Genomic DNA, 25,144 nt, shown 5'->3' with positions numbered 1-25,144 from the left:
AATCACGATTGTGTTATTATTTCTTGAGTGTTTAGTTCCTAGATGCAGATGCTTATACTTCAAATTTGGGGAAATGTAAAAGGTTTCGAAAGGTTCCAAATAGTTTGTGTTCCAGAAAATCCAAGAAACCCAGAACTGGAGGAGCCTCTCATAAATGAACATTACTGAGTATCCTTCCTGTTCCACTTCACACCTTTCCACCCTCCTCTGTACCCGGGGCTCCCCCATACGGATGATATCATGGGCCCCCTGCCTCACCCTTCTGGGTGGTGTATCCAATAGGCAACACCAGCGGGACAGGATGGGCAGAGAGTGAGGTGAGGTATTTATTCCCTTGACTCCCCTCTTAAAAGGTTTCTTCAGGCTGGCTGCATCCTTCCACCAAATGCCCCCTACCCTATAGGACACACTCCTTCCAGATTTGGGAAACTATTTCCTTTTGATCCATTCACTCTCAGGGGGGTTAACAGCTCAACTGATACTAACCCTAGGTAGCCACACCATCCCTGTTGGTTACCCTAAACCCCACCCACACCTTTCTATCGAAGTCCTGTCTCCTGTTGGGACTTTGACTAATAGATCTTAGAATATGTGGTTGTCCAGGGGGGAGGTTCTATAGTATCCCTCCATTATTCACTCTGGGGGTTAATCACATCAGCAGTTATCTTCTCACATCCATACAGAATCTTCTCTGCCTTCACTTAAGCTCCATGTTCTCTTCCCTGGTTCTGTGTGATCATGAAAAAAAAATTTTTTTTTGCTCAAAATCCTATGCAATCGAGAGGAATAGGTGCCGTCTCTTAAACTTCTCTACTGTTCCTTTAACCAGACCTCACAAGAAAGATTTTCTTCCCTTTCTTTTGTGCTTTTGGGCCCTAACTTCTCCACATCATGAAATAAAAGGATGGCTCAAAAATGAGGGTAGGGGGTACAGCCACGTTCCTAGCAGCACTACTGGTGGTAGTCAAAAGGTGGAAGCCACTCAGAGTGCATGGACAGATGACGGGATAAATAAAAAGTGGTATAAACACACAATGGAAGATTATTCAGTCTTTTTTTAAAGATTTATTTATTTTATTTATTTATGATAGACACACACACAGAGAGAGAGGCAGAGACACAGGAGGAGGGAGAAGTAGGCTCCACTCTGGGAGCCCGACACGGGACTCGATCCCGGGACTCCATCCTGGGACTCCAGGGTCGCGCCCTGGGCACTAAACCACTGAGCCACCTAGGGATCCCCAAGATTATTCAGTATTAAAAAGGAAGAAAATCCCCATACACGCTATGATGTGATAAATCTTAAGGACGTTATGCTAAAAGTGAAATCAGCTTGCCACAAAAGGACAACAGTAGTTGTCCTGTATGATTCCACCTGTGTGACAAATGTAGAATAGTCAGATCCATAGAGACAGAGAGAGTGGTGATGGCAATGTCTAGGGGAGAGAGAATGGGGAGTCAGTGAAGGATGGACAGAGTTGCAGTTTTGCACGAAGAGAAGAGTCCCTCAGATGGTGGTGATGGTTGCACAAGAGCAATGCACTTAATGCCTTGAACTGTCCACTTAAAAGTGATACGTTTTATGTAATGTGTATTTCACCACAGTTGTTTTAGTATTAAAAAAAAAAGATGGAGGAGCCTGTGGGTGGCTCTGAGGTCATCTCAGGGTCCTGGGATTGAGTCCTACTTTGGGCTCCCTGCTCAGCAGAGAGTCTGCTTCTCTCTCTCCCTCTGCCTCTTTCCCCCTCCTTATGCTTGCTCTCTCTCTCTCTCTCTCTCTCTCTCTCTCAAATAAATAAAATCTTAAAAAAAGGCCCATGAGGAGGGCATGGGAGACAATAGGCTCAGTGACAAGACAGTAAGGATCTGAGTGTGGAGCCCCTGTGGCAGGTACTCCTGGGGAACTTGGCTTAGGTGTCTTCTCATCACACACCTGCCATTGAGCAGAATGATGTAGACAGGGGTCAGGTGACAGGAATCAGGCAAGGGAACGGGAGGGATAGGGGAGAAGAGGAAGTGGGTATAGGTCATCAAGGTTTCATGGATTCAGGAAATGTTTAAGGACAAATATAAAACAGAGAAGACGTGGCTGATAAAGAACAGCTATTAGTCACTTGTAAATTTTCATTTATGACTAAGCAATCCCAGTAATCCCAGTAATTGCAGGATTCCAGAACCTCAGGAAAGCAGAGTGAAGTCCTCATCCCTCCCTCAAACATGCTCTGCCCAGGGGCACCTGGCGAAGGCCTTGGTTCGGCTGGGTGCTCGCTCACGTCCTGCTCACATGGGCAGCCAGCACGTCCCTGGGAGCACAGATCTGGGGTTGTGCATCACTAAAGAAGGTGACACCACTTTTTTCGCATCTTAAAACTGAACAGATTCCACCTGGAAAGCATTAAGCACAGGCCTTTGTGCAGATGAATTAAAACCCCATTTAAATTACGCTGCAAGCCTCAACTCGGGATGGCCGTGCCTCCCGAACCTATCACTAAAGCGAGGCTGTGGGTGACTGAATGGAGCAGGGTGTGCGCACGCTGAGTGTGCGCGTGTGGAGCTGCAGAATTCTCCCTCCTTGTCGGGCTCCCACCCATCCCTATGCACCTGTCGGACCCACATCACAAAACCAGTTCATCTTAGACAGAGATACGTGTGCCCCATTAAAAAGTATCTGCTACTTGAAGTTTCGAGGGTGTCGGTGCGGTCGCAGAGTGTTGGTTTGGGCCTCCTGACTTCAGACCCTCTGGGAAGAGAAGTGTGTGGGCACTGGTGACTCAGCTCTTCCGGGGTCCCCACCCTGATCCCACTCACTCTGCCCCCTCGGCCACCACGGCCTTCACCTCCAGTTCCCCCCGCAGGCTCTGGCCTTGTGGGCCACCCTCAGAGTGTTTCTGCTCCCAGTGCTGCCTGGAGGGGGCGTACCCCAGACACGCGGGACTGTGGGACACGTGTGAATGAAATAAGGAGTCAGAGCCATGGCTCTGAGGCGTGAAGACACAGGCCTGCGTGTGGCAGAGGAACCCGCATCTGTGGGCCTTAAGACATCCAGCCAGCCGCCCGGGAGAGTACAGGCTCTGGGCAGTGAGGGAGTCTCTGATGCCTTTGGGCTGCGAGAACATTCCTGGATTGTTATTTAATTTTTCGCATTTGTGTGCCTTGACTGTCTAGGGAAGTGTAAATGCCTTGAAGGACTATGGATTGTCATATTTTGGGGCCCCGTTTCTTCCTGGCTGCATGTAAGCGGGGTTTGTGTATTTGAGTGAACAGATGTATAAATGCGGTCCTTCGTAATGTCATAGGCACCTTGCAGGTTAAGGTCTGAGATAAACAGACACTTCACTGAGCTGGATCTAGACAACAGTTGTCCAAGTGTGATCTGGGGATCCCTGGGGGGTCCAGGAGGTCAAAACAACTTTCCTAATATTAACACATTCTTTGCCTTTTTTGCTCTCGTGAATATAGTGAACTTTTCTAGAAGCTCCTTGACATCTGATGATTGTACGGCCCTGATACCTAATGGAATGAAGGCTCGCATATTTAAGATTTCTCACTTTAACCCACATACACAAGAACTCTTTGATGTCCTCAGTAATTTTTGAGAGAGTAAAGGGTTTTACCGGAACCAGAAAGTTTGAGAACCTCTAGGCTAAGTCTGGGGCGGGGAGGAGGAGGGGGGCGTTAGATAGGACCAAAATGATGACACCTGGATAGACCTAAGAAAGGTCTAGAAGCAGACAGTAATCCTCTGTTTTTTTTTTTTTTTTTTGCAGGAAAAACTGCATAGAAAATCTAATGGATGAAGATGAGAAAGACAGGGCAAAGAGGTAAGAAGGAGCGGCTTTCCTGCCTCGGTGTGTTCCATGTGGTCTGCCAGGGTCACACGTGCTTGTCCTCACTCAGCGTGGATGAGAACACCAGCAAGACAGGCCATTGGGGAACATGCTTTTGGTATCCGCCATCCATGAAGTATAGCAGTGCTCTACTAAAAAAAAAATAATAATAATGTAGACCAGCTCCCTCAATTTTCTTCCTTATCCTGAAATTCCTCATTGTCTGGGACTTGCCAAGTGGCTTATATTTTTCACATGTTTGTATATTAACCTTGGTGACCTGGGTCTCCTTTCAGAGGCCACTGAAGTTTACTGCTTTTCCAGCACAGAGACTGCTTGGTAAGGCAGCCTGACTGGAGCCAGGCATGACTGGTTTCAAATCCCAGCCCCACTGTGGCAGCTGCCTGGCTTTGGACAATAATAGGAATCCTCTTTCCCATACATTGAACACATAGTAATCATCCCCGTGCGATAAGCACTTCCATGTACCCTGCCTCAGTTTCTTCATCTGTACTTGGAGATCCCACCCCTTACGCCATTGTGGTGTTGGCCAGAAATACTAGCTCGGTAGCTGGCGTGTCAGAGCTGTTTAACCCAATCCTTGCTTATTCCTTCACTGGGCACCTACTGAATACCTACTGTGTGTAAAGTGGAGTCATGAAGTTGATAGTTTGAAGGTAAAGAGCCGTAGAATATTATCAACATCACACAATTCACCCCTGTGGGCAGTTATTGTGCTAGGCTTCAGGGAAATAAAGGCGACATGAGGAGGACACAGGTGAAGGGAGGTGGTTGGTAGGTGACTACGGACCATCAGGCTGCAGGTGACAGGCCCAGCAACAGAGTGTGCTCTCTGGGGAAAGCCTTCACTCACAGGCCCAAGGACGAGCCTTCTTCCTCCATATGATCTCTGCTTCTGCCACTGTGTGTGTGTGTGTGTGTGTGTGTGTGTGTGTGTGTGTGTGTGACAGGACCCTCAGTCCTCTGCAACGGGCCCTCAGACGGCTGCAGAACTGAAGGGTTTGCCCACTTCCCTTCACAGCACCTACTGCCTGGTTGTCGCTTACAGAATCATCCACTTGCAAATGGAGAGGCCCTCAGAGGTCCCCCAGTTCGGTGTCTGCCTTTCATGTCACCTGTTGGGGGGAAAGGGTGGCAGGCATGAGAACAAATCCCCAGCCACTCCAGGCCTGCTGGATGTAAATCTGTGGGGCACAGCAGGAGTCTGAACTGCTTGTTAACTCCCCAAGTATTTCCTTAAAGAAAAGTCAGGGAGCAGGGTAGATGGCCAGAGGTGTGGGTGAAACAGGTCAGCCAGGAGCAAGGGTTGTTAACACTGGAGGGTCAGCACTGGGGGTTCATCAGACGCTTATCTCTACCTGTCCATGTTTTAAAATTTTCTCAGGGCCTGGGTAGTGCCATCGGTTGAGCATCTGACTCTTCATTTTGGCTCAGGTCATGATCTCAGGGCCATGAGATCGAGCCCCACGTGGGGCTCTGAGCTCAGTATGGAGTCTGCTTGAGATTCTCTCTCCCTCCCTCTCTCCCTCTGCACTTCCCCACAAAAAGAAAAGAATTTTCTCTGATAAAAATCTAAATAGGCAACAATTCAAATAACACCCCCAATTTATTTGGAAGTAACATGCCCTTCCCTTGGCAGTGGGAAACGGGGCTCCCCACAGTGGTGCTCTCAGACGTTAAACCACAACCTCTAAGGGTTGCAAAATCCACGTGGTCCCAAGTAACAAGTGGGTGAACAAGACTAGCCCAGACCAGACGAGGTTGGAATCTTCCTGCCCTCTCTCATGGGCAGGCGGACTTCCAGTTCTTTCCTCTGGGTGTTTGGCCTCTTGGTCTCCTCGCAGGTAGCTGTGGAGTGGGTGCAGGGGCAACACCAGCCCAGTTGCAGCTCGTGAATTCCAACAGACCCTTCCCACTGTCACCTTCCACTTCCTCACCTGTAACACCACACAGCCATTTCTGTCCTGCCCTCCTCCAGGGTTATTTTGGGAATCAGCCACAACATACACAAAGAAGCTCCTATGTGTGTGTGTGTGTGTGTGTGTGTGTGTGTGTGTGTGTGTGTGTGTGTGAATTGTTACATGTATGTAAAAATGTAGGACACAGGGCCCTGGATGGTTCAGTTGGTTAAGTGTCTGCCTTTAGCTCAGGTTGTGATCCCAGGGTCTGGGGATTGAGCCCTGCGTTGGGCTCCCCGCTCAGCAGGGAGTCTGCTTCTCCCTCTCCCCCCTGCTCATGATCTCCTTCTCTCACACACATTCTCTCTCTCTCAAATAAATAAAATCTTTAAAAAAAAAAAAAGGAAAATGCAAGACACTAATATATTGACAGGGTATTCTCATTCTCGGCAACATGAAAAGATCAGCGGCTGTGCGGCCTCTGAGCCCTAATCCTTTGATGCTATGTTCTTTTCTCTGCATTATCACATATCATCCCAACATCCCTCTGAAGTGTATTTCACTATTATTCCCATTCTACAGATGAGGAGAGGAAGGCTTAGTAACTCATAAAACATCATAAAGCTCTAACAAGTGGCAAGTGGAAGTTAAATAAAGGCTTCCTGACTTCAGACTGTGCTTACTCCCAGACCATAAGCACACCCCTTCACGTAGGGACTGACCAGTCTCTCTGGCAAGCCCAGGTGGACAGCTATGTCGTGCTGTGATTTTGGAGTCAGTGGGAGTCTGCTGCTACCATCCTCATCTTCAGGTCACCTCTCTGCCCCCCAGTCCTAGCCCTGCCTCTACTGCACTGCTTACCTCAAAATCCAGAGATGAAATGCTACAACACTCAGGGGTCACCAGATAGAGACATCCCAACAAAATCTCTGCTAAAAGTCCTTAGAAATAAATCAGGTCATACCCAGTTTCTTTCCATTCATTCCCACCCCTGTTTGCTCTGAGCTGTGGGTACCCACAGCCCCACATTGCCTATTCGGGATGTGTGCCCACATCTGGGATAGTGAGGCTGCTGGCCAGCCCTCACCCCCTCTTGACCTCAGATAGGGAAACAGGTCTAGAATGTTTGGTAATACCCAGATCTGTTGCCAGAATACCAGCAATAATGCAGTAGCCTTCATAACACTTGGGGAGAAACCAGGACAAAATGACCCACTATCCTAAGATTATATCCTTTTTGAAGCCTCTAACTCTAGCAGGTTTGGTAGCAGCATGGGAGGCCCTTCCCCTAATCCCACCTAGAGGCCTGATAGGAATAGTTTTCACTCACATGATGGTCTTTTTTTTTTTTTTTTTTTTGATGAGATTAGAAATGCTCGGCTTCAGCTCAAAAACCCTCATTGTCTCCAGAAAACACGCGCTGTGTTGGGCAAGGTTTCCAAAGCTTTAGGGAATTCATGGTTTGTTTGGATTGTTTGATCGAGTATTCTGAACCAGGACACAGTTCCACTTCTGTGAATTTCCGTGTAAATCCAGTGAGTATTGAGTGCCCATTGTGTGTCAGGACTATTTGCTGTTTTCTTTGGGGAAGATGCAAAAAACATGGTCCTTGAACTCAAAAAAGGAAACAGTTTGAAGGAGAGACATTTGGAATCCCTAGATAATGAGGTTCACAGCTGACCATTTTGGGGTCCAGTCATACATACACATGTGTTTCTAATTCTGGCGTGACATAGTTTTTGTGTGTGTGTGTGGGTGGGGGGGTCATCCAGGAAGCGGTGCAGTGGGCAGGAAGTACATAGCTTAGAATGAGACAGGCCTGGCTTAGACTCCTGACACTTACACTTTCTGTCCTCAGATGAGCTACTGCACTTCTCTTAGCTTCAGTTTCTTCCTCTGCCAAATGGGGGTGATAATAGTAGCAACTTCTTTGTAGGGTTATGGCTGGAACTAAATGCAGCTGTTTGTAAGCCCCCAGCACACTGCAGAGGACACAGCAACACCAAGGTGCCTGGAGCACTCGCTGTGGGCCTGCAGCATTTTACATGCATGAACTCTGTGATCATCACAGCAGCTCTGCAACCTAGGGTTTTGGGTTTTTTTTTAAGATTTTATTTACTTATTCATAAGAGACAGAGAGAGAGGCAGAGACATAGGCAGAGGGAGAAGCAGGCTCAATGCAGGGAGCCCGATGCGGAACTTGATCCCAGGACCCCTGGATCAGACCTGAGCCAAAGGCAGACACTCAACCACTGAGCCACCCAGGTGCCCCTAAAGTTGAACTTCAGTGGGAATCCCAGCACTACAACCGAGAAGCCTATACGTGTATGAACCTTTGAGGAAGCAAGCATTGCAAAAGGAAAAGCTTTAGCCATTGGGAGGCTGCTCCTTTCTCCTGGTTCCCCCAGGGGTAGTTTATCAATGTGGACCAATGACTGAGACCATTCAGTCGCCCTCCCATCAATATTTGTTAACTAAGTCAGGTACTAAGCAAGTGGAAGAGAAAGAGGAGGGTACATAGCATTACTGTGCCCTCAGAGGGCTTTGGGCAAGTTAGAGAGGCATTCTGGAAAACAAGCATAAAGGAGGAAGCACATCCTGCAGGGTCTGTGTTGAGCAGAGCCGGGATGCTGATCAGGATTCATAAGCTCTATTTCTCAGCCACATGCTCTTTGGTGGAGAGGAATATGGTGAAGAGGAGGAGACTGACCTCATCTTATTATTTCATTTCTCTGGTTGTAAATTCTGTAGCTCTGAAAGGAAAAGCTGGTCCGATCCATTGAGGAGGACTCCAGTTCCGTGCACACTCCCTGATGCCCCTGGGTGCGGGCTCGGTGCCGAACGAGAAGGCTGGCCTTGGTCTTGATATGTCGATGTTTCCAGCTAGAGCCGATAGTGCTAATTCTGCTGGGATTTTCTTTCATAGGCTCTTGACTGGGAGTTATGCACATCATTGTAAGCCCCGACGCAGGGAAAATATGGCAGTAAAAAAATGTTGAGACTTCCTTTCTGCTTGTTTTATTTGGTGATTAAGGCAGCAGCAGGCATTACAAGAGCATAGAGGTATCAGGACACACGATTCATTTATATTACCCCGTAATTTCCAGATGAGTGATTCTGTATTCCAAACAAAGGGAAAAAGTAGAACCGTACTCGCAAGCAGAATGCTAATTCCTACTGTGGCCCAGTAAACAGCAGAATGGAAAAGAGGCCTCCCTCTCTTCGAGGCTCTTGGCTTCTACCCTGGTGGGGTACTTTGGTCGGCTAAGAATTGTCAGAAGGAGAATTGTGTGCCTGGTAGGCTTAGAAACTTGGGAAAGTCTTAGCTCAGGGACACCCAGAGAAGTCTGGAACCTCTCTGGGAGCATCTGAGGCGAAGAGGAATTCACCAAAAGCCCTTTCAGTAATTTCACTAAATTTTGAAAAAGGAAGGTCAGAAGTCCACCATTTTGAAAAAGCTTCTTTTCTGCAGGAAAAGCTAAATATCCCTTTGAGAATTTCAGTGACAAGTTGCTAAGGCTTGCGCTCCCGTGAAATTCTCCCTGTGTGACTGTTAAGTAAGGCTCACTAGAAAATGAGGCCAGCTTCCCATTTGGCCTCGACATTTTCTGATAACTCTGGTTAAGAGTAAAGATGTCCCGGTTACATCTCAGAAGAAAAGAAATCACTGGCCGAGCTCAGCCATCCCACAAATGCTTCGCCAAGTCTCTGCATTAGAAAACATACTCCAAAATTCTCTGTGAGATGAGGGCAGCACCAGCCTGACCCATCTGGCTCCACGGGGGGTGGCTTTTCTCTCCGGCATTCTCTCCTTGAATCGAGCCCCTGAGCTCAGAGGTGTCTCTAGCCCCCACCATCTGGGTATGCAGGAGGCTGCCCGGCTTATGGACATGAGGAGGTGTACACCTGTCTCGAGGACCCAGGCCTGGGCACAGCAGGGGACAGCTGATCTTAAATGGACTTTGCTTTATGCCTTAAAGGGAAAAATCTGAGGAAATGCCCCCCCCCCAAACAAGTTTGGGCCATGCTCTTTACTTTTTCTCCCTTTCGGAGAGTTTCAGGGCTCCTTAGCACATTAAAAGTGCTAAGATGGCGATTAGCAAATAGCCCAAAATCTGTTCCATTTTATGGAACTGTGAATTTAGAAAATTATCTGGGGGAAAAAAAACCAAAATCAGTAACAACAAAAAATAACCTTCTCTGGCCATAGTCCTTTTTTCTCTAAGTAACTCTTCACGACTTTCCATGAAGACCTTTTGCCCAATACTGTCTTATATCAACTTTACTTGCATCATTTTTGTGCATTTTCTTACATATGAAAAAGCACCAAAATAACATTTGAAAAATACTGAAAGGTATAAAGAAATCAACAAAGCTCATTTATAATCATCACTACCTAGATGTAGGCACTGTTCATATTTTGGCATATTTCCCATCTCATTTTTCTACCACACCCATCAAACTTTAACAGGAATACTCCCACAGGGTCCCTGTTAATGTGGCTGACCAGACTCCCAATTTATTCCTCATGGAAGTTCACCTTTCACGGATGGGACTGTCTTAATGTGGAAGATATTTAAAATTTATGTCATGCCCGTGAGCATTGCCTTGTTAGAGTTGCCTCTCTGGATGTCGACAGTGAGCACCTACTTGATCTCTTTCAATTCTACAAGAAACTCTGAGTTCCTTTGTCAACCACTCCATCTGTTGCAGGTACCCTGAAGACTTTTGTGAAAATTTCACAAAAAGTGCTAATCCTGATAAGCACTCTCAGACAGGTTCATTTTGCCTGGTTTATAAGACTCAGGTTTGAGAGGCCTGGTCTGCATGCTGATCGGTTTCTGTCCCATCCTATAATGTGGAACTAGTTAGCTGGGTTTAGACACACCAGAATTTCTGCTCTAGAAGAAATCTTGGGCATCGCTGAGTCTTTGCCGTAGGCACTAACTCTCCTGGGTTGTCTGTTGCTGTGTAATGAGCCTCTCCAAAATGTACAGGATAAAAGTGACATCATTCATTTGCCCGTGGATCTTCAACTTGGGTGGGGCCTGACAGGGAATGCCTGTCCCTGTTCCCTGTGGTCTCAGCAAGAGCAGCTCAAAGATGGTGGCCTGGGTGGGGGCACCTGGGTGACTCAGTCAGCTGAGCATCCACTCTTACTTTCTGCTGGGGCTCTGATCACGTGGGTGATCAGATCAAGCGTGCCTTGGGCTCTGCGCTCAGCAAGGAGTCTGCTTGAGATTCTATCCCCCTCCCCCTTCCCCCACACGCATGAACACACGTGCTCTCTTTCTCTAAGATAAATAAATCTTTAAAAAAAATGGTGGTCTGGAACCACCTGAAGACATGCTTACTCCCATTAGTGGCTAGTGGTTGATGGAGGCTGTCAGGGAGACTGTGGCTTTCCACATGGAGATGTGATGGCGACCTCACAACACATGACTGGGTTCCAGGGCAAACATTCATGGGCGAGAGAGCCAGAGGGGAGCTGCACTGTCCTCTTACTACCTGACGTTGGAAGTCAAGCAGTTCCTTGTGCTGCATTTTATCCCCCAGATGCAAGTCACCAAGGCCAGACAGCCCATACTCAAGGAGGCTGGGAGGTGGGAGGTGGAGGTGGGGATTAGAACTCATCTTTCAATGGGGGGAGTTTCGGAAAAATTTTAATTCTCTCGTTTGAAATCACCATGTCAATGTCCTCACTGTTTTATTAGAGGAAACAGGCCTGTGGAGGTTGGTGTACTTGCCTATTCTCTCCTGGCATAGGTAGCAGAACCAATATGAGAACTTCTGGAGATTTGTCTAATGCCCCTTAAGCTAAGCTGTACCATTCTGATTCTCTGCTACCCCAACCACTCTTCTTCCAGGGGTGACTGTAAGTGTGAAAGTAATATGCCTCATGAAATGCCTTAGCTCCTCACCGTGGAGACTCTCTGTAGGAAAAAGTTACTCTACATAGAACTGAATACTTACAGACCTATTGTTATACCTATTACTCAAAAATTTGGCTGCTCTAGGTAGCAAGGGCAGCCCACTAGTGCTTCTATCACCAGTTCTAGCCACTGGTTTCCAATTCTATTGGTTAGCTTTTGATTTTTTCAGCTTTTACTCCATTTGGCCAACTAAAGGCGATTCAGAGAACATCTTCTGTTTTCCCTCATCAGCATGTTCCATCTACTCAGTTAACAAAACTAGACTTCTTGGGGCCAGTTTAAAAGATGGCAACCTCAGAATTCAACATCAGGTAGAGATCCTAGTATGGAAGTGTGTCAGATGTTATGGGTAGCATCTCACTGGATGCTTGAAGGGCTTACACAGAAGGCACCACCAGCCCAACCTGTCTGCACATGAAGTAGATTTTTTAAAAGATTTTATTTGTTTATTCATGAGAAGGAGGCAAAGACATAAGCAGGGGGAGAAGCAAACATCCCTCAGGGAGCCTGATATGGGACTTGAACCCAGGACCCCGGGATCATGATCTGAGCCAAAGGCAGATACTCAACCACTGAGCCACCCAGGTGCCCCTGCACATGAAGTAGATTAAAAGTAGATTAAAAGAGTCCACTCATGATGATAGTATTTTTTTCCTCCTTTCACTGACTTTATTTTTATTCCTGATCTAGTTCACAGATCAGGAGTTCTGATACAGTGATTTTTCATTTTTTCCATTTGGGAAACAGGATTTTTGGTGACATATAAAATTCACCTGCATCACTGTTGTGTGCCTTTGTGAATTTACAGAGGACTGAGGACACAAACCTACAGGAACACATCTACATTCACTTGCATGCTCAAATTCCCCATTCTGGCCATGAGGCCTCTCCTAGGAGGATGCAAGATCAATGTCTTCTTTCCTGGTCTGTGCCATAAGCTTCTCAGAAGGACCTGCTCCCCATCCAGCTACAGCTCTCCCTCATCAGTAGCTAAGTGTAAAGCCCAGTCTTGCACACTCAGTATGCCCACCTGTGATCATCTATCTCCTCACCAAGAAGGACGGGAGAGAAGCATTGAGCATAGTTTATATAACATGCCTCATGAAATCCCCCAACAGAAGGGCCTTCAAAATTCCACCTATAGGAGAAATGAAAGAGGGGTGTGTTTTTGTGTACCTGTGTACATATGTGTGTTCCTCTTCTGCAACACTTGACTTTGAAACCATGGTCCTCTCCGACACCCTTTCTGCAGTGTCTCCTTCCTTGAGTTCTCTTGATAAGCAGGGTCACCTCATAAGAATGCCAGCTGCGGAGCTAAATCTCACTTAAATTCTAAACTACAAGTACAGTATTCCTGTGGAATTCCAGGGCTCTGGGAGCCTACACCTCTGCCCCTCACCGCATGTGCCCCAGCTAGGCAATATGGGTCCCCAAGTTACCCTCAATGGGCAGGAAGAGTAGTTTTATTGGCTTAGTAAATTCTATGTTGAGATGCGCTATAGTTTCCTTTTGATGCTTCTTTAATGCTAGCTCATTAAAGTGATACAGTCATGCCAAAGGAAGGAGGACCTGCCTAATTCATCTGTAATCCTCCTTGTTTCCCAAGAGCCACCCAGAAAAATGCTTCCTTAAGAATCTATCATTAACTATTGTCTAGCTCTCCCCTATATACTTCCCTGTATAAGGGATCCTGCCATCAGGGCTTCAGAATTTATGTTCCTCCTTTTTGATTCCTATGGGTCTTTTACACACTCACTAAAAAAAGGTATGAAAAGATATATTGATGTTCTGGAATTGGGTAAGATGGAGTCAGCCTACTCCATCCTGTCCACCACACTGAATAGAGTTATAAATGGGCAGATTATATGTAATAGCTATTTGAGAACCCTGGAGAGTATATAGTAGGAGGCAGACTAGAAAAGCATCAGAATTTGAAGTACCACTGAACTGGTATTTTCTTCCTTCCAGTAATCCCTAACCTTGACTCAATGCAGCTAAAACCACAAGTAGAAATCTGTGCTGATAGAGAGAGGACCCAGAGAAGCCCTCTAGTCCTGCATTGGGAGTAGGAGCAGATTGAACAAGGGGAATCTGCCCTCTTTTGTTCTTTTCTCCATGTACTTGTACACTGTAAGCAATCATGTGATAGCAGGAGCAACAGCAACATCAGGGATCCATAAGAAACTTGAAATGTTGAGGGAAAGGAACTTATCTCTCTGAATGGAGGAACTATTGTTCTAAGAGGGTGGGATGAAACTCATGCTTCCTTCTTCCTATCTTTCTACTACATGGCCCCAAATGAAGGTGTAGATGTAAAAAGTGTGAGACAAAGCAGAATAAAACAAAGAACCAGCTTTCTGGCCAGAGGAACAAAAATGGGGCATGGAAACCAGAAAGTACTAGGCAGAGATCTGAGAGGAAGGAGCTCAGGAAAGAGACCAAATAAAGAAGGTTATGAGATCCTGAGCCTACCACCAAACTGAATATGCATGAATCTGACCTTAAATTGCATCCCATAGACTTTCAGATCTGAACTGTGGGGTAAACCACCACCCAAGGTCCAAGACCAGCCACATGGGACAAATCTAAGTAGCACCATGGATTTCTTATCAGAAACCATGGAAGCCGGGATGCCTGGGTGGCTCAGCGGTTCAGCATCTGCCTTTGGCATGATCCCGGGATGCCAGGATCAAGTCCCACATCGAGCTTCCTGCATGGAGCCTGTTTCTCCCTCTGCCTCTCTCTCTGTGTGTCTCTTACGAATAAATAAATAAATCTTAAAAAAAAAAAAAAAACCTTGGAAGCCATCTGGTGATGACACAGCATCTTTTTAAAGTTGAAAGAAAAGAACCATTAGCACAGAATTCTAGATTCAGTAAAAATATCCATCAGAAATGAAGGTAAGTGAAGACATTCTCAAATGAAAACAACAACAACAAAACAAAAAACCTAAGAAAGTTTTTTTTATCAGTAGACCTGCTCTGAAAGAATTGCTAAAGGAAGTTTTTCTAACAGAAAGGAAATGATACCAGATGGAAACTTGAGATAAGAGATATAATGGAAGAGTAACAGAAATGGTAAATACCTGGCTACATAGAATAGATAGTCTGACATTTGGGAAAAAATAACATAAGCTTATCTGATTCAGTGCGTGTAGATGTAGTGCATAAGATAACTGCAACATAAAGGGGGAGAGAATATAGGGAATTAAATGGAATAGAGTTTCTACATCCCACTTGAAATAATAAAATATTCTAAGTTTTTATATTATAACCCTTTGAGTAATTACTAAGCATTATACAAGGTACTGTAGTAAATAAAAACACAATTGATAAATTAAAATGAAATGCCAAAAAAATATTTTAACAACCCAAAAGAAGGCAAGATAGAAAAAATAGGAACAACAAAAAGAATAAAAAAAAAAAAAACCCAGATGGTACAATGATATACCTAAACCTAAACATATAATTACATTAAATGTAAGCATTCTAAATATGCCAACTAAAAGTGATTGTCAGAATGAATTTTTTTTAAGATTTATTTATTTTATTTATTTATGATAGACATAGAGAGAGAGAGAGGAGAGAGAGAGAGAGGCAGAAAACATAGGAGGAGGGAGAAGCAGGCTCCATGCGGGGAGCCCGACATGGGACTCGATCCCCAGACTCCAGGATTGCGCCCTGGGCCAAAGGCAGGTGCTAAACCGCTGAGCCACCCAGGGATCCCCTGAATGAATTTTTTAAATGACTTAACTATATGCTGTTCACAAAGTATTCACTTAAAATATGATGATATAAGTAGGCTCAAAGTAAAATTGTGGGTGATGACATACCACACAAACAGTAATGAAAAGAAAGCCAGAGTAACTATATTAATACAAAATAAGGTAGATTTCAGAGCAAAGAAGATTACCAGAAATAAGGAATGACATTATATAATGAAAATGAGTCAATTTACCAAGAACACATAACAATTCTAAATGTGTATACACCTAACAACAGAACTTCAGAATGCATGAAGCACAACCTAAAGAACTGCAATGAGTCTTTAATATGCTTATCACAGTAATAGAACTAGTCAGATAGAAATTTAGCAAGGATATAGAAGAACTGAAAAAACCATCAACCAAAAGGATCTGCTGAACATTTATAGAACACTCCGCCCAACAATGGCAGAATGCACACTGTTTTCAAGGACCCATTGAACATTCACTAACCAAATCCTGCTTCATAAAATAAATGTAATGAAATCTAACTGAACTGAAATTAAATTGCAAACAGAAAAATGGCAGCAACAATATCTCTAAAACTGGAAATTAACAGTATGGCTTCTAAGTAACTCAAAGTTTAAAGAGGAAGTCTCATGGAATTTTAGAAAATATTTTGAACTGAACAAAAATTAAAATACAACATATCAAAATTTGTGGGTTGTATCTAAAGCAGTGCTTAGTGGGAAATCTACAACATTAAATGGGTACACTGGGGAAGAAAAGGTCTCAAATCAATATCTAAGCCTTCACCTGAAGAAACTATAAACCATAGAGCAAAATAAATTCAAAGCAAAAAGAATGAAAATATTAAGAGCATAAATCAATAAGAGAAATCTCACAGAGGAAGACATGGACATGGCCAACAAGCACATGAGAAAATGCTCTGCATCACTTGCCATCAGGGAAATACAAATCAAAACCACAATGAGATACCACCTCACACCAGTGAGAATGGGGAAAATTAACAAGGCAGGAAACCACAAATGTTGGAGAGGATGCGGAGAAAAGGGAACCCTCTTACACTGTTGGTGGGAATGTGAACTGGTGCAGCCACTCTGGAAAACTGTGTGGAGGTTCCTCAAAGAGTTAAAAATAGACCTGCCCTACGACCCAGCAATTGCACTGTTGGGGATTTACCCCAAAGATTCAGATGCAATGAAACGTCGGGACACCTGCACCCCGATGTTTCTATCAGCAATGGCCACAATAGCCAAACTGTGGAAGGAGCCTCGGTGTCCATCGAAAGATGAATGGATAAAGAAGATGTGGTTTATGTATACAATGGAATATTACTCAGCAATTAGAAACGACAAATACCCACCATTTGCTTCAACGTGGATGGAACTGGAGGGTATTATGCTGAGTGAAATAAGTCAGTCGGAGAAGGACAAACAGTGTATGTTCTCATTCATTTGGGGAATATGAATAATAGTGAAAGGGAATATAAAGGAAGGGAGAAGAAATGTTGGGAAATATCAGGAAGGGAGACAGAACATAAAGACTCCTAACTCGGGGAAACGAACTAGGGGTGGTGGAGGGGGAGGAGGGCGGGTGTTGGAGGGGAATGGGTGACGGGCACTGAGGTGGACACTTGACGGGATGAGCACTGGGTGTTTTTCTGTATGTTGGTAAATTGAACACCAATAAAAATTAATTAAAAAAAAAAAAAAGAGTGAAAACAGAAAAATTATAGTGAAAAACCAAAACATGATTTTTTAAAAAATCAATAAAATTGATAAGCCTTTTGCAAGAATGACCCCAAAAATACATAAATTACCAATAGCAGGAATAAAAAGGGAAGTATTATTACACACCCTTCACACATTAAAGGACCATAAGGGAATACTCTAAACAACTGTATCCACATAAATTTGACAACCTAGATGAGAGGTACCAATTACTCAAAAAACATAAGGTACCAAAACTCCTGCAAGATGAACTAGAAAGCCTAAAGTGTCCTATAACTAATAAGGAAATTGAATTTATAATTTAAAATCTTCTGAAAAAAAATCTCAGACCCAAATGGTTCCACTGATGAATTCTGCCAAACATTAAAAGAAAAAATATCACCAATTCTATACAGTCCTTCCCAGAAAGTTAAGAGGAGGAAACACTTCCCAACTTATTTTCTGAGACCAGCATTACCCAGAAAATACACAGTACAAGAAACGAAAATATATACATACATCATATGTACCTATGTGTAAAATACATCAAAACCCCTGGAGTTTTTATCCAGGGGTTGTAAGGGTGTTCAGCATTCAAAAACCAGTCATTGTAATCCATCAAGGTAGCAGGATAAAGAAGAAAAACCAAAACCACATGATCATATTCAAGGAAGCAGAAAAGGTGTTTGACAGAATTCAACTTGTATTTTTGATATAAACTCTCAGCAAATTAGGAATCAGAGAGAATTTCCTTAACTTGGTAAAGAGTATCTGTAGAGGAATCCCTGGGTGGCTCAGCGGTTTAGCGCTGCCTGCAGCCCAGGGCGTGATCCTGGAGACCCGGGATTGAGTCCCGTCAGGCTCCTTGCCTGGAGCCTGCTTCTCCCTCTGCCTGTGTCTCTGCCTCTCTCTTTCTCTCTCTCTCTGTGTCTCTCATGAATAAATAACTAAAATCTTTTTAAAAAGGGCATATCTATATAAAACCTATAGCTGATACACTTACTGACAAAAGACTGTTTTCCCTTCTAAGATGGGAAATAAGACAAAGGTATCTGCTGTCATCACTCTGTTCAATGTCATACTGCATGTCTTAGCCAGAGCAATAGGAGTAAAAGAAACCAAATGCATGTTGATTGGAAAAAAAGAAATAATGATTCCCTTATTAACAGACGACATGTTTGTATATATAGGCCCTCCCAAGACACTTAGCAAAACAAACAAATAAAAAACTCCTGTAACTAACAAGTGAATTTAACAAGGTCACAGGATACAAGGTCAACACACAAATCAATCATCTTTCTGTAGGCTAATGTGAACTATTAAAAACTGATATTAAAAATGCAATGCCACTTTTATAATCAATCCAAAAGAATGAAATACTTAGGTATAAATCTAATAAAACATGTGAGACACCTACTAGAAAATTGCAAAATAGTAGAAATCAGTGATGACCTAAATAAATGGAAAGATTGTGTTTATGATTGGAAGACTCAACAGAATAAAGATATCAAATTTCCCCCAAATTGGTCCATAGATTTAAAGCAATTCCAATCAAAATCCCAGCAGAACTCTGTAGGAATAGACAAGTTGGTGGTAAAATGTAATGGAAAGGCAGAGAAACTAGAATAGTCAAAAATAATTTTGAAAAAGAAGAATAAAGTTGGAGGGTTCACATTATCCAGTTTTAAGACTTATTATAAAGCTATATGGTACTGGTGGAGGAATAGATCCACTGGTCAATGAGACAAAATAGAAAATAGAGAACCAGAAACTGACCCACATAAATATGACCAACTCATTCTTTACAAAAGTAATCCCATGTAGAGATGCCTTTTCTTTAGTGATATTGCAAAAATTGGACAACCCTATACAAACAAATAAACTTCAACCTAAACCTTACTTATTATAAAAATAACTAACTCAAAGTGGATCATGAAATGTAAAATGTGTAGAACTCCTGGAAGAAAACACAGGAGAAAATTGTGGCCTGTGATTGGGCAGAGGATTCCCAGACCTGACACCAACAGCACAATCCACAAAAGAAAAAAATTGCTAACCTGGACTTCTACACAATGAGAAACTTTGACCCTGTGAAAAACACTATTAAGAGAATAGAAAGGCGAGCTGTGAGAAAATACTGACAAATCATATGTCAGACAAAGGACTTGTGTCAGAATATGTAAAGGATGCTCAACACTCAACAGTAAGGAAACAAAACCCCAACTTCAAAATGGGCAAAAGACATGAACAGATGCTTCACCAAAGAAGATATACAGATGGCAAAAAAGAGAACATCATTAGCCATTAGATAAATGCAAATTTAAGCCCCAGTGAGATAATACTGCACATCTCTTAGATTAGCTAAAATGAAAAGTACTGACAATATTAACTCCCCTTGAGGAGAAAGAACATCTGGATCGCTCCTACATGGCTGGTGAGGGGGTAAGATGGTAAAGCCACTCTGGAAAACAGTTTGGCAGTTTCTTATGCAGCTAAACATACATTTTCCATATGACCCAGGTTACTCATTTCAGAGAGCTGAAAACTTGTGCTTACACACACACAAAAGTTGTACACAAATGTCTACAACAGGTCTCTTCATGACCACAAAAAAAAAAAAAGGAAAACTTGAAATTTCTTCACAGATGATTGGATAAACCACCTGTGGGACATCCATACGATAGAAAACCAGTGTTCAGCACTAAGACGAGGAGGGTACTGATAGGCACAGCGACCTGAATGAGTCTCAAAGGCCTTCTGTGGGTGGAAGAAATCAGGCTTGGGGGTTATGTGCTGTGTGATTGTGTTTATATGACATTCTCCAAAAGAGAGGGCACAGTGATGGAGAACAGGTGGGGGGTTGCCAGGGGCTACAGGTGTGGAGAGAATGAAGAAGATTTTTAGAGGGAATTCTTCTGTCTTTTAGTTGTGATCATGGTTACATGAATTTCTTCATGTGTGAAAATTTCTAGAACTGTGCCCCAAAGAAAAAGTCAAGTTTACTGTGTGTTCATTTTGAGAGTAAAAATTTTAAAGGTCTATATTGTCAGCATTACTTGTCCTTTGACCAATGAAATTCAAGTGAGGCTCCTTTGCCTCTGATTCCCAACTTTCTCTCCTGTGCTCCTCACAATGAGTTTGGTTAGTACTGAGCTGAGGAGCACAGCCCCTAGCCATGCAGGGCACTGTGGTCCTGTGCCCGACCACCCTCACTCCTCCTTCCAGTCTCTGCTCACTTCCCCCTGCGTTGGGTCCCTCTCCTCTTTTTCCTGAAGTCCTTACCCTTTCCCTCCCTGAGACTGCCCATCAGCACCCTGTCCTGGATTCATCCAAAAGCCAGGACCAGACCACCTGTACTGGCATTTGAGACTCTCTTCTTCTTGTCCTCTCTCTCTCCCCTTACTTTCCCGCATGTTCCCAGCTGTCCTGTCACACCTGACCACTCGGCTCTTCCTTGGCTCATCCCCCCCCCCCACTTGCCCACCCACCCCTCCAGGCCACCTTGCCTCAGCCCCTTCCCTGAAGGCTTCCTGGACTACCTCGCATGGCTGATCTCCTCCCCTTGTGAACTCTCCAGCAATTTGTCTCAACTTGTCACCTAACCCTTATCACATTGCACCTGATGTAGGAATTGCATTTCTTCCTCTAAACCCTAAGCTTCTTTTTTTTTAAGATTTTATTTATTTATTCATGAGAGAGAGGGAGAGACACAGGCTTCCCTGTGGGGAGCCTGATGCGGAACTCGATCCCAGGACCCCAGGATCACACCCTGAGCCGAAGGCAGACGCTCAACCACTGAGTCACCCAGGTGTCCCTGACTCTAAGGTTCTTTTAGTTGGCCTTTTTTAGTTGATTTTCTGCAGTATTTTTCCCTGAGCACAAATACCATCATCCTGTTAGCATGCAATGCCATTTTTTTCCTGCAGAATGTGTTCAGTTTCTATGCTGTCACCTCAAGCAGCCAGATTTGTCATTCTTAGTCCTGTGTTCCCAGAGCGCTGGTGCACAGCTCCATAACAGATACCTCATGATGGTTCTGAGGGAGCTGCAGGAGACAGGAGAGCACACTGCCTCCCGGTACGGGCGCCCAAGCCAGCCTGCTCTACCACTTCCCAGTCATTTGACTTCAGGGAGTCATACATCTCAGTGCCTCAGCTGCTTCATCTGTGAAATGGGAGTAGTAGTATCTTAAAGGGTCATTGGGAAGATTAAAGTAATTAATATATACATAAAACATTCACAATAGTGCCTGTTACATAGTAAGTACCAGGCAAATGTTATCTCTGTGACCAATGTCCCTTGAGGAACACTAGAAAAGATCCCCTGGGGCTTTTCAGCCCTGCGTTCAAAACCAAAGGGTCAAGCTTGTATCAATCTGTATTTAAAACATACACACAGACACAGACACACACAGACACCCCTTCCCTCCCAGCCCTCCTCTCTTTCTCTCTGCCTCCCCCTCTCTCTCCAATTCAATAAGAAGACAAACAACGCAGTTGAAAAATGGGCAGAAGATTGGAGTAGACATTTTATAAAAGAAAATATATGAAATAGTAGTAAACACGTGAAGGGGTGTCCAACATCATTAATCATCAGAAAGAGGCAAATTGAAACCACAATGAGAAACATCGCAGTGCCTAAAGTGAGAAGAGACTGATGGTACCACGTGTTGACAAGCATGTGGAGCAACACAAACCCTCATAGGTGGCCGGTGGACATGCAGACACGGGACAGCCACCTGGCATAACAGCATGGCAGTATCTAACCATGGTGAACATATACTTAGAGTATGAGTCAGCAATTTCACGCCTGTGTATTTGCCCAAGAGAAATGTGTTCCTGTGTCTACCCAAAGACACGGATGTGAATACTCAGAGTAGCATTATTCTCAATACCCCTGCACTGGAAACAACCCAGGGAACACTAGTCAGCCGTCAAAAGGATGTTAATACATGCAGCAATGTAGATGCATCTCCAAAACTTAATCCAATGTACGTTAAAGACTATATGCTGTCCGATTCTATTTATATGAAATTCTAAAAATGTCAAAACTACAGTGACAGCAGATCATTGGTTTCCTGTGGCTGTCATTGACGGTTGATCAACAGCAAAGATGCAGGAGACTACCTTTCAGGATGAGGGAACTGTTTCATCTCTGGCTGTGGTGGTGGTGACACAATTACCAAAATCCATCAAACTGCACACTTAAAATGGATGAACTTGTCCAAATGTAAATAGTGATGTAACAGAAAAATCAAACCCAGAGGCTGATTAAGTGTCTTTCAGCTGGTTGTCCCGGTGCCTTCTGTGTGGTGTCTCCCCGCCTGCCAAGACGACCTCCTCATTGGAAATAAGGTCATTTGAGGCTCATTTTCTTTCTCTTGCCTCAGAGCTGCAGATCCAGCTGACATTGACCGATTTCCAGTGGGCACCATAGTGTGTCCCAGGCGGAGGCTGATGGAAACAAGCTTGTGTTTCTGTCACTAATGATATGAGCCTTCATCGTATCCTCTGCCAGGCCATGTTGGTTGTCATTACACCCATTGAAGAAGAGAACAGAGTAATAATGAGCTGGGTGTTATCGGCTCACAAATAATTTATAATGGGCAAACTAGGACAGGAACAGAGCTTTTTTTGGCTAAGGAGGCTGCATGTCACTCTTTAAAATCTAGGCCAAAAAATTATTTATAATGCATAGACAGTCACTCAGAAAGTTAAAAGGTTCCTTTCTTCTCTCCTGTGTGTTTGAACATGATGCTTTTTACCCTCGATTCACAAAAGGCACCTTAGCATCTTCCTTGGACACCTGCATTTCAGTCCATGACTCTGAGAGCACATATATGAGGGTGATTACTTGGCTAGGAATGAGGCCCTTGTAGAAACCCCTTAAGGGTGTCAGGTCCTCAGGGGTGCCTGGATGGCTCAGTGGTTGAGTGTCTGCCTTCAGCTCAGGTTGTGGTTCCGGGGTCCTGGGATCAAATCCTGCATCAGGCTCCCCACAGGGAGCCTGCTTCTCCCTCTGCCTGTGTCTCTGCCTCACTCTCTGTGTCTCTTATGAGTAAATAAATAAAATCTTTTTTTAAAAAGTGTGTCAGGTCCTCCCCCAAATCCAAGAAGGTTAGAAATGAGCAGAAAGTCAGGAAAAGGAAGAGATCTTGACTGTGGGGAGTGACCACACACTTGAGGTAAGCTTTGAAAAATTGCCTTGGGTATTATCAGGAAGGAGCCCAAACCGAGATATAATCAGCAAAGGATGGCTCTTCAACAAGTGTGTTGAAATAAAGGCAGGTCATGTGTCCTTAGGCAGAGGCAAGCAAAGTGGTTATGACCACCATGGCATCTAAGAAGAGAGTATTTGCATTGTGACCCTTGTTTGCAGGGGCTGTTTGGGGAAGCAGAATCCTTATTGACACCGATACCTGTAGATATGGATACCTACCCCAAGGGAGGTGAAGCCCTCTGAGTTATCTTAAGCCACCAGCACCCTGTCCTGACTACACATTGGCCAATAGCCTCCTGATAAGTGATTGGCTGCCCCGGCTACCTTGATGCCAGGCCCCAGCGTACCTAGAGCAGTAGGTAGACCACATTCAATGGGCCCCACAGCTGTGGCTCCTGCTCTCTCAATGAGCTGATGTGGAAAAAGTCCATCCTGGGTGAAATGAGAAAGGTGAGTCAGCTCTTGATCACTTTTGACTAAGATGACTGTTGATAGGGACACCTGGGTGGCTCAGTGGTTGAGCATCTGCCTTGGGCTCAGGTTGTGATCCCGGGGTCCCAGGATCGAGTCCCGCATTGGGCTCCCCACAGGGAGCCTGCTTCTCTCTCTGCCTCTCTCTGTGTGACTCTCATGAATAAATAAATAAAATCTTTTTTTAAAAAAAAAAAAGATGACTGTTGATAAGGGGCTTGTCCCGTGGAGCTCAGAGCCAGCCCCCAGGGTCTGTGGTGTGTCATTAAAGATCAAGACCTCTAGAGTGGTGCTGCTTCCCAGAGCTCCTCAGGCTGAGGGCAGGCTTCCTGCGATGCCTGCCCCTTGTTGGGCTATCTAGTAGAGAGGCCTGTGTAGCCGTGTGCTCCTGTTCTGGTTCCCAAGGATCCCAGGCTTCCTCAGAGGTCTCCTCCCCGCAAGCCAAGCAGCTCTACTTTGAGCTCTGTATAGATGTGCGGTGTAGTGTGTCGTATTTTAAATAGACTTTACTTTTTTTAGAGTACTTGTAGGTTTACAGAAAAACAGCAGAAGGTACAGAGATTTCCCATCTATCCCCTGTCCCTATGTACGGATGGCCTCCCTGTTATTAACAATGAACCTACATCAACACATCATCATCACCCAGAGTCCATAGTTTACGTTAGCACTCACTCTTGGTGTAAATCTATAGGTTTGGACAAATGTAAAATGATGTGAACCCACCAATATAATATACAGAGGAGTATGACTGCCCTAAAAATCCTCTGTACCCCACCTATTCATCCATCCCCACTTCAGTCCCTGGCAGCCACTGATCTTTTCACTGTCTCCATAGTTTCGCCTTTTCCAGAATGTCATATAGTTGGAATCATGCAGTATGTAGCCTTTTCAGATTGGCTTCTTCCACTTAGTAATATGCATTTAAGGCTCCTCTATGTCATCTTTAAAAGGGTTCATCTGCTCTTAGCAGCTTGACAACCATACGCCTCCCCTGTCATACGTTGGCCCTGGGTCGAGCACGGCTTGCAGACGGTTTTTTATCGGGTGTGCCTTGTCTTCCCAGAGGATGATGAGCTCCAGGGCTGGGGCCAGGACATATGCCCTGTGTGACACTGGCTCTCTGCCAGACACTCCAGGTACCTGGTTTCCCCTTGTAACTTGATACCAAAGGCTGAGTGCTCTGGGTTGGAGGGGACGTGGTTAGAGCCTAAGGAAGGGCTATCAGAGCAAAGCCCTCTGGGCTGCAGGCATGTACGCAGCATGTCATTTGCTCTCTGAAGGTTAAAGCTCCGTAAAGTCAGAGTGAGCAGCATCTGGCAATGGAGCTAATCTGTGTAAG

At 44.5% G+C, this 25,144-nt stretch overlaps 1 protein-coding gene across 9 annotated transcripts in view; it reads left to right on the top strand.

The window, feature by feature from the left end:
* NPAS2 (neuronal PAS domain protein 2) overlaps nt 1–25,144 on the top strand; it is a 174,111-nt gene that overhangs the window by 84,149 nt on the left and 64,818 nt on the right. For all 9 annotated transcript variants that reach the window (XR_011998034.1, XR_011998035.1, XM_072742972.1 and 6 more), the window contains one exon: nt 3,768–3,821. Coding sequence is in view for 7 of the 9 variants with exons in the window: in XM_072742968.1 (XP_072599069.1) it covers nt 3,768–3,821 (54 nt within the window). In the remaining 2 variants the exon portion in view is untranslated. The remainder of the gene's footprint in view (nt 1–3,767; nt 3,822–25,144) is intronic.

The sequence above is a fragment of the Vulpes vulpes genome, chromosome 16, assembly GCF_048418805.1.
Source record: "Vulpes vulpes isolate BD-2025 chromosome 16, VulVul3, whole genome shotgun sequence".
NCBI classification, from domain to species: Eukaryota; Metazoa; Chordata; class Mammalia; order Carnivora; family Canidae; genus Vulpes; species Vulpes vulpes.
The sequence above is the reverse complement of the archived record's forward strand: the minus strand, read 5'-3'. Positions and strand labels throughout refer to the sequence as shown.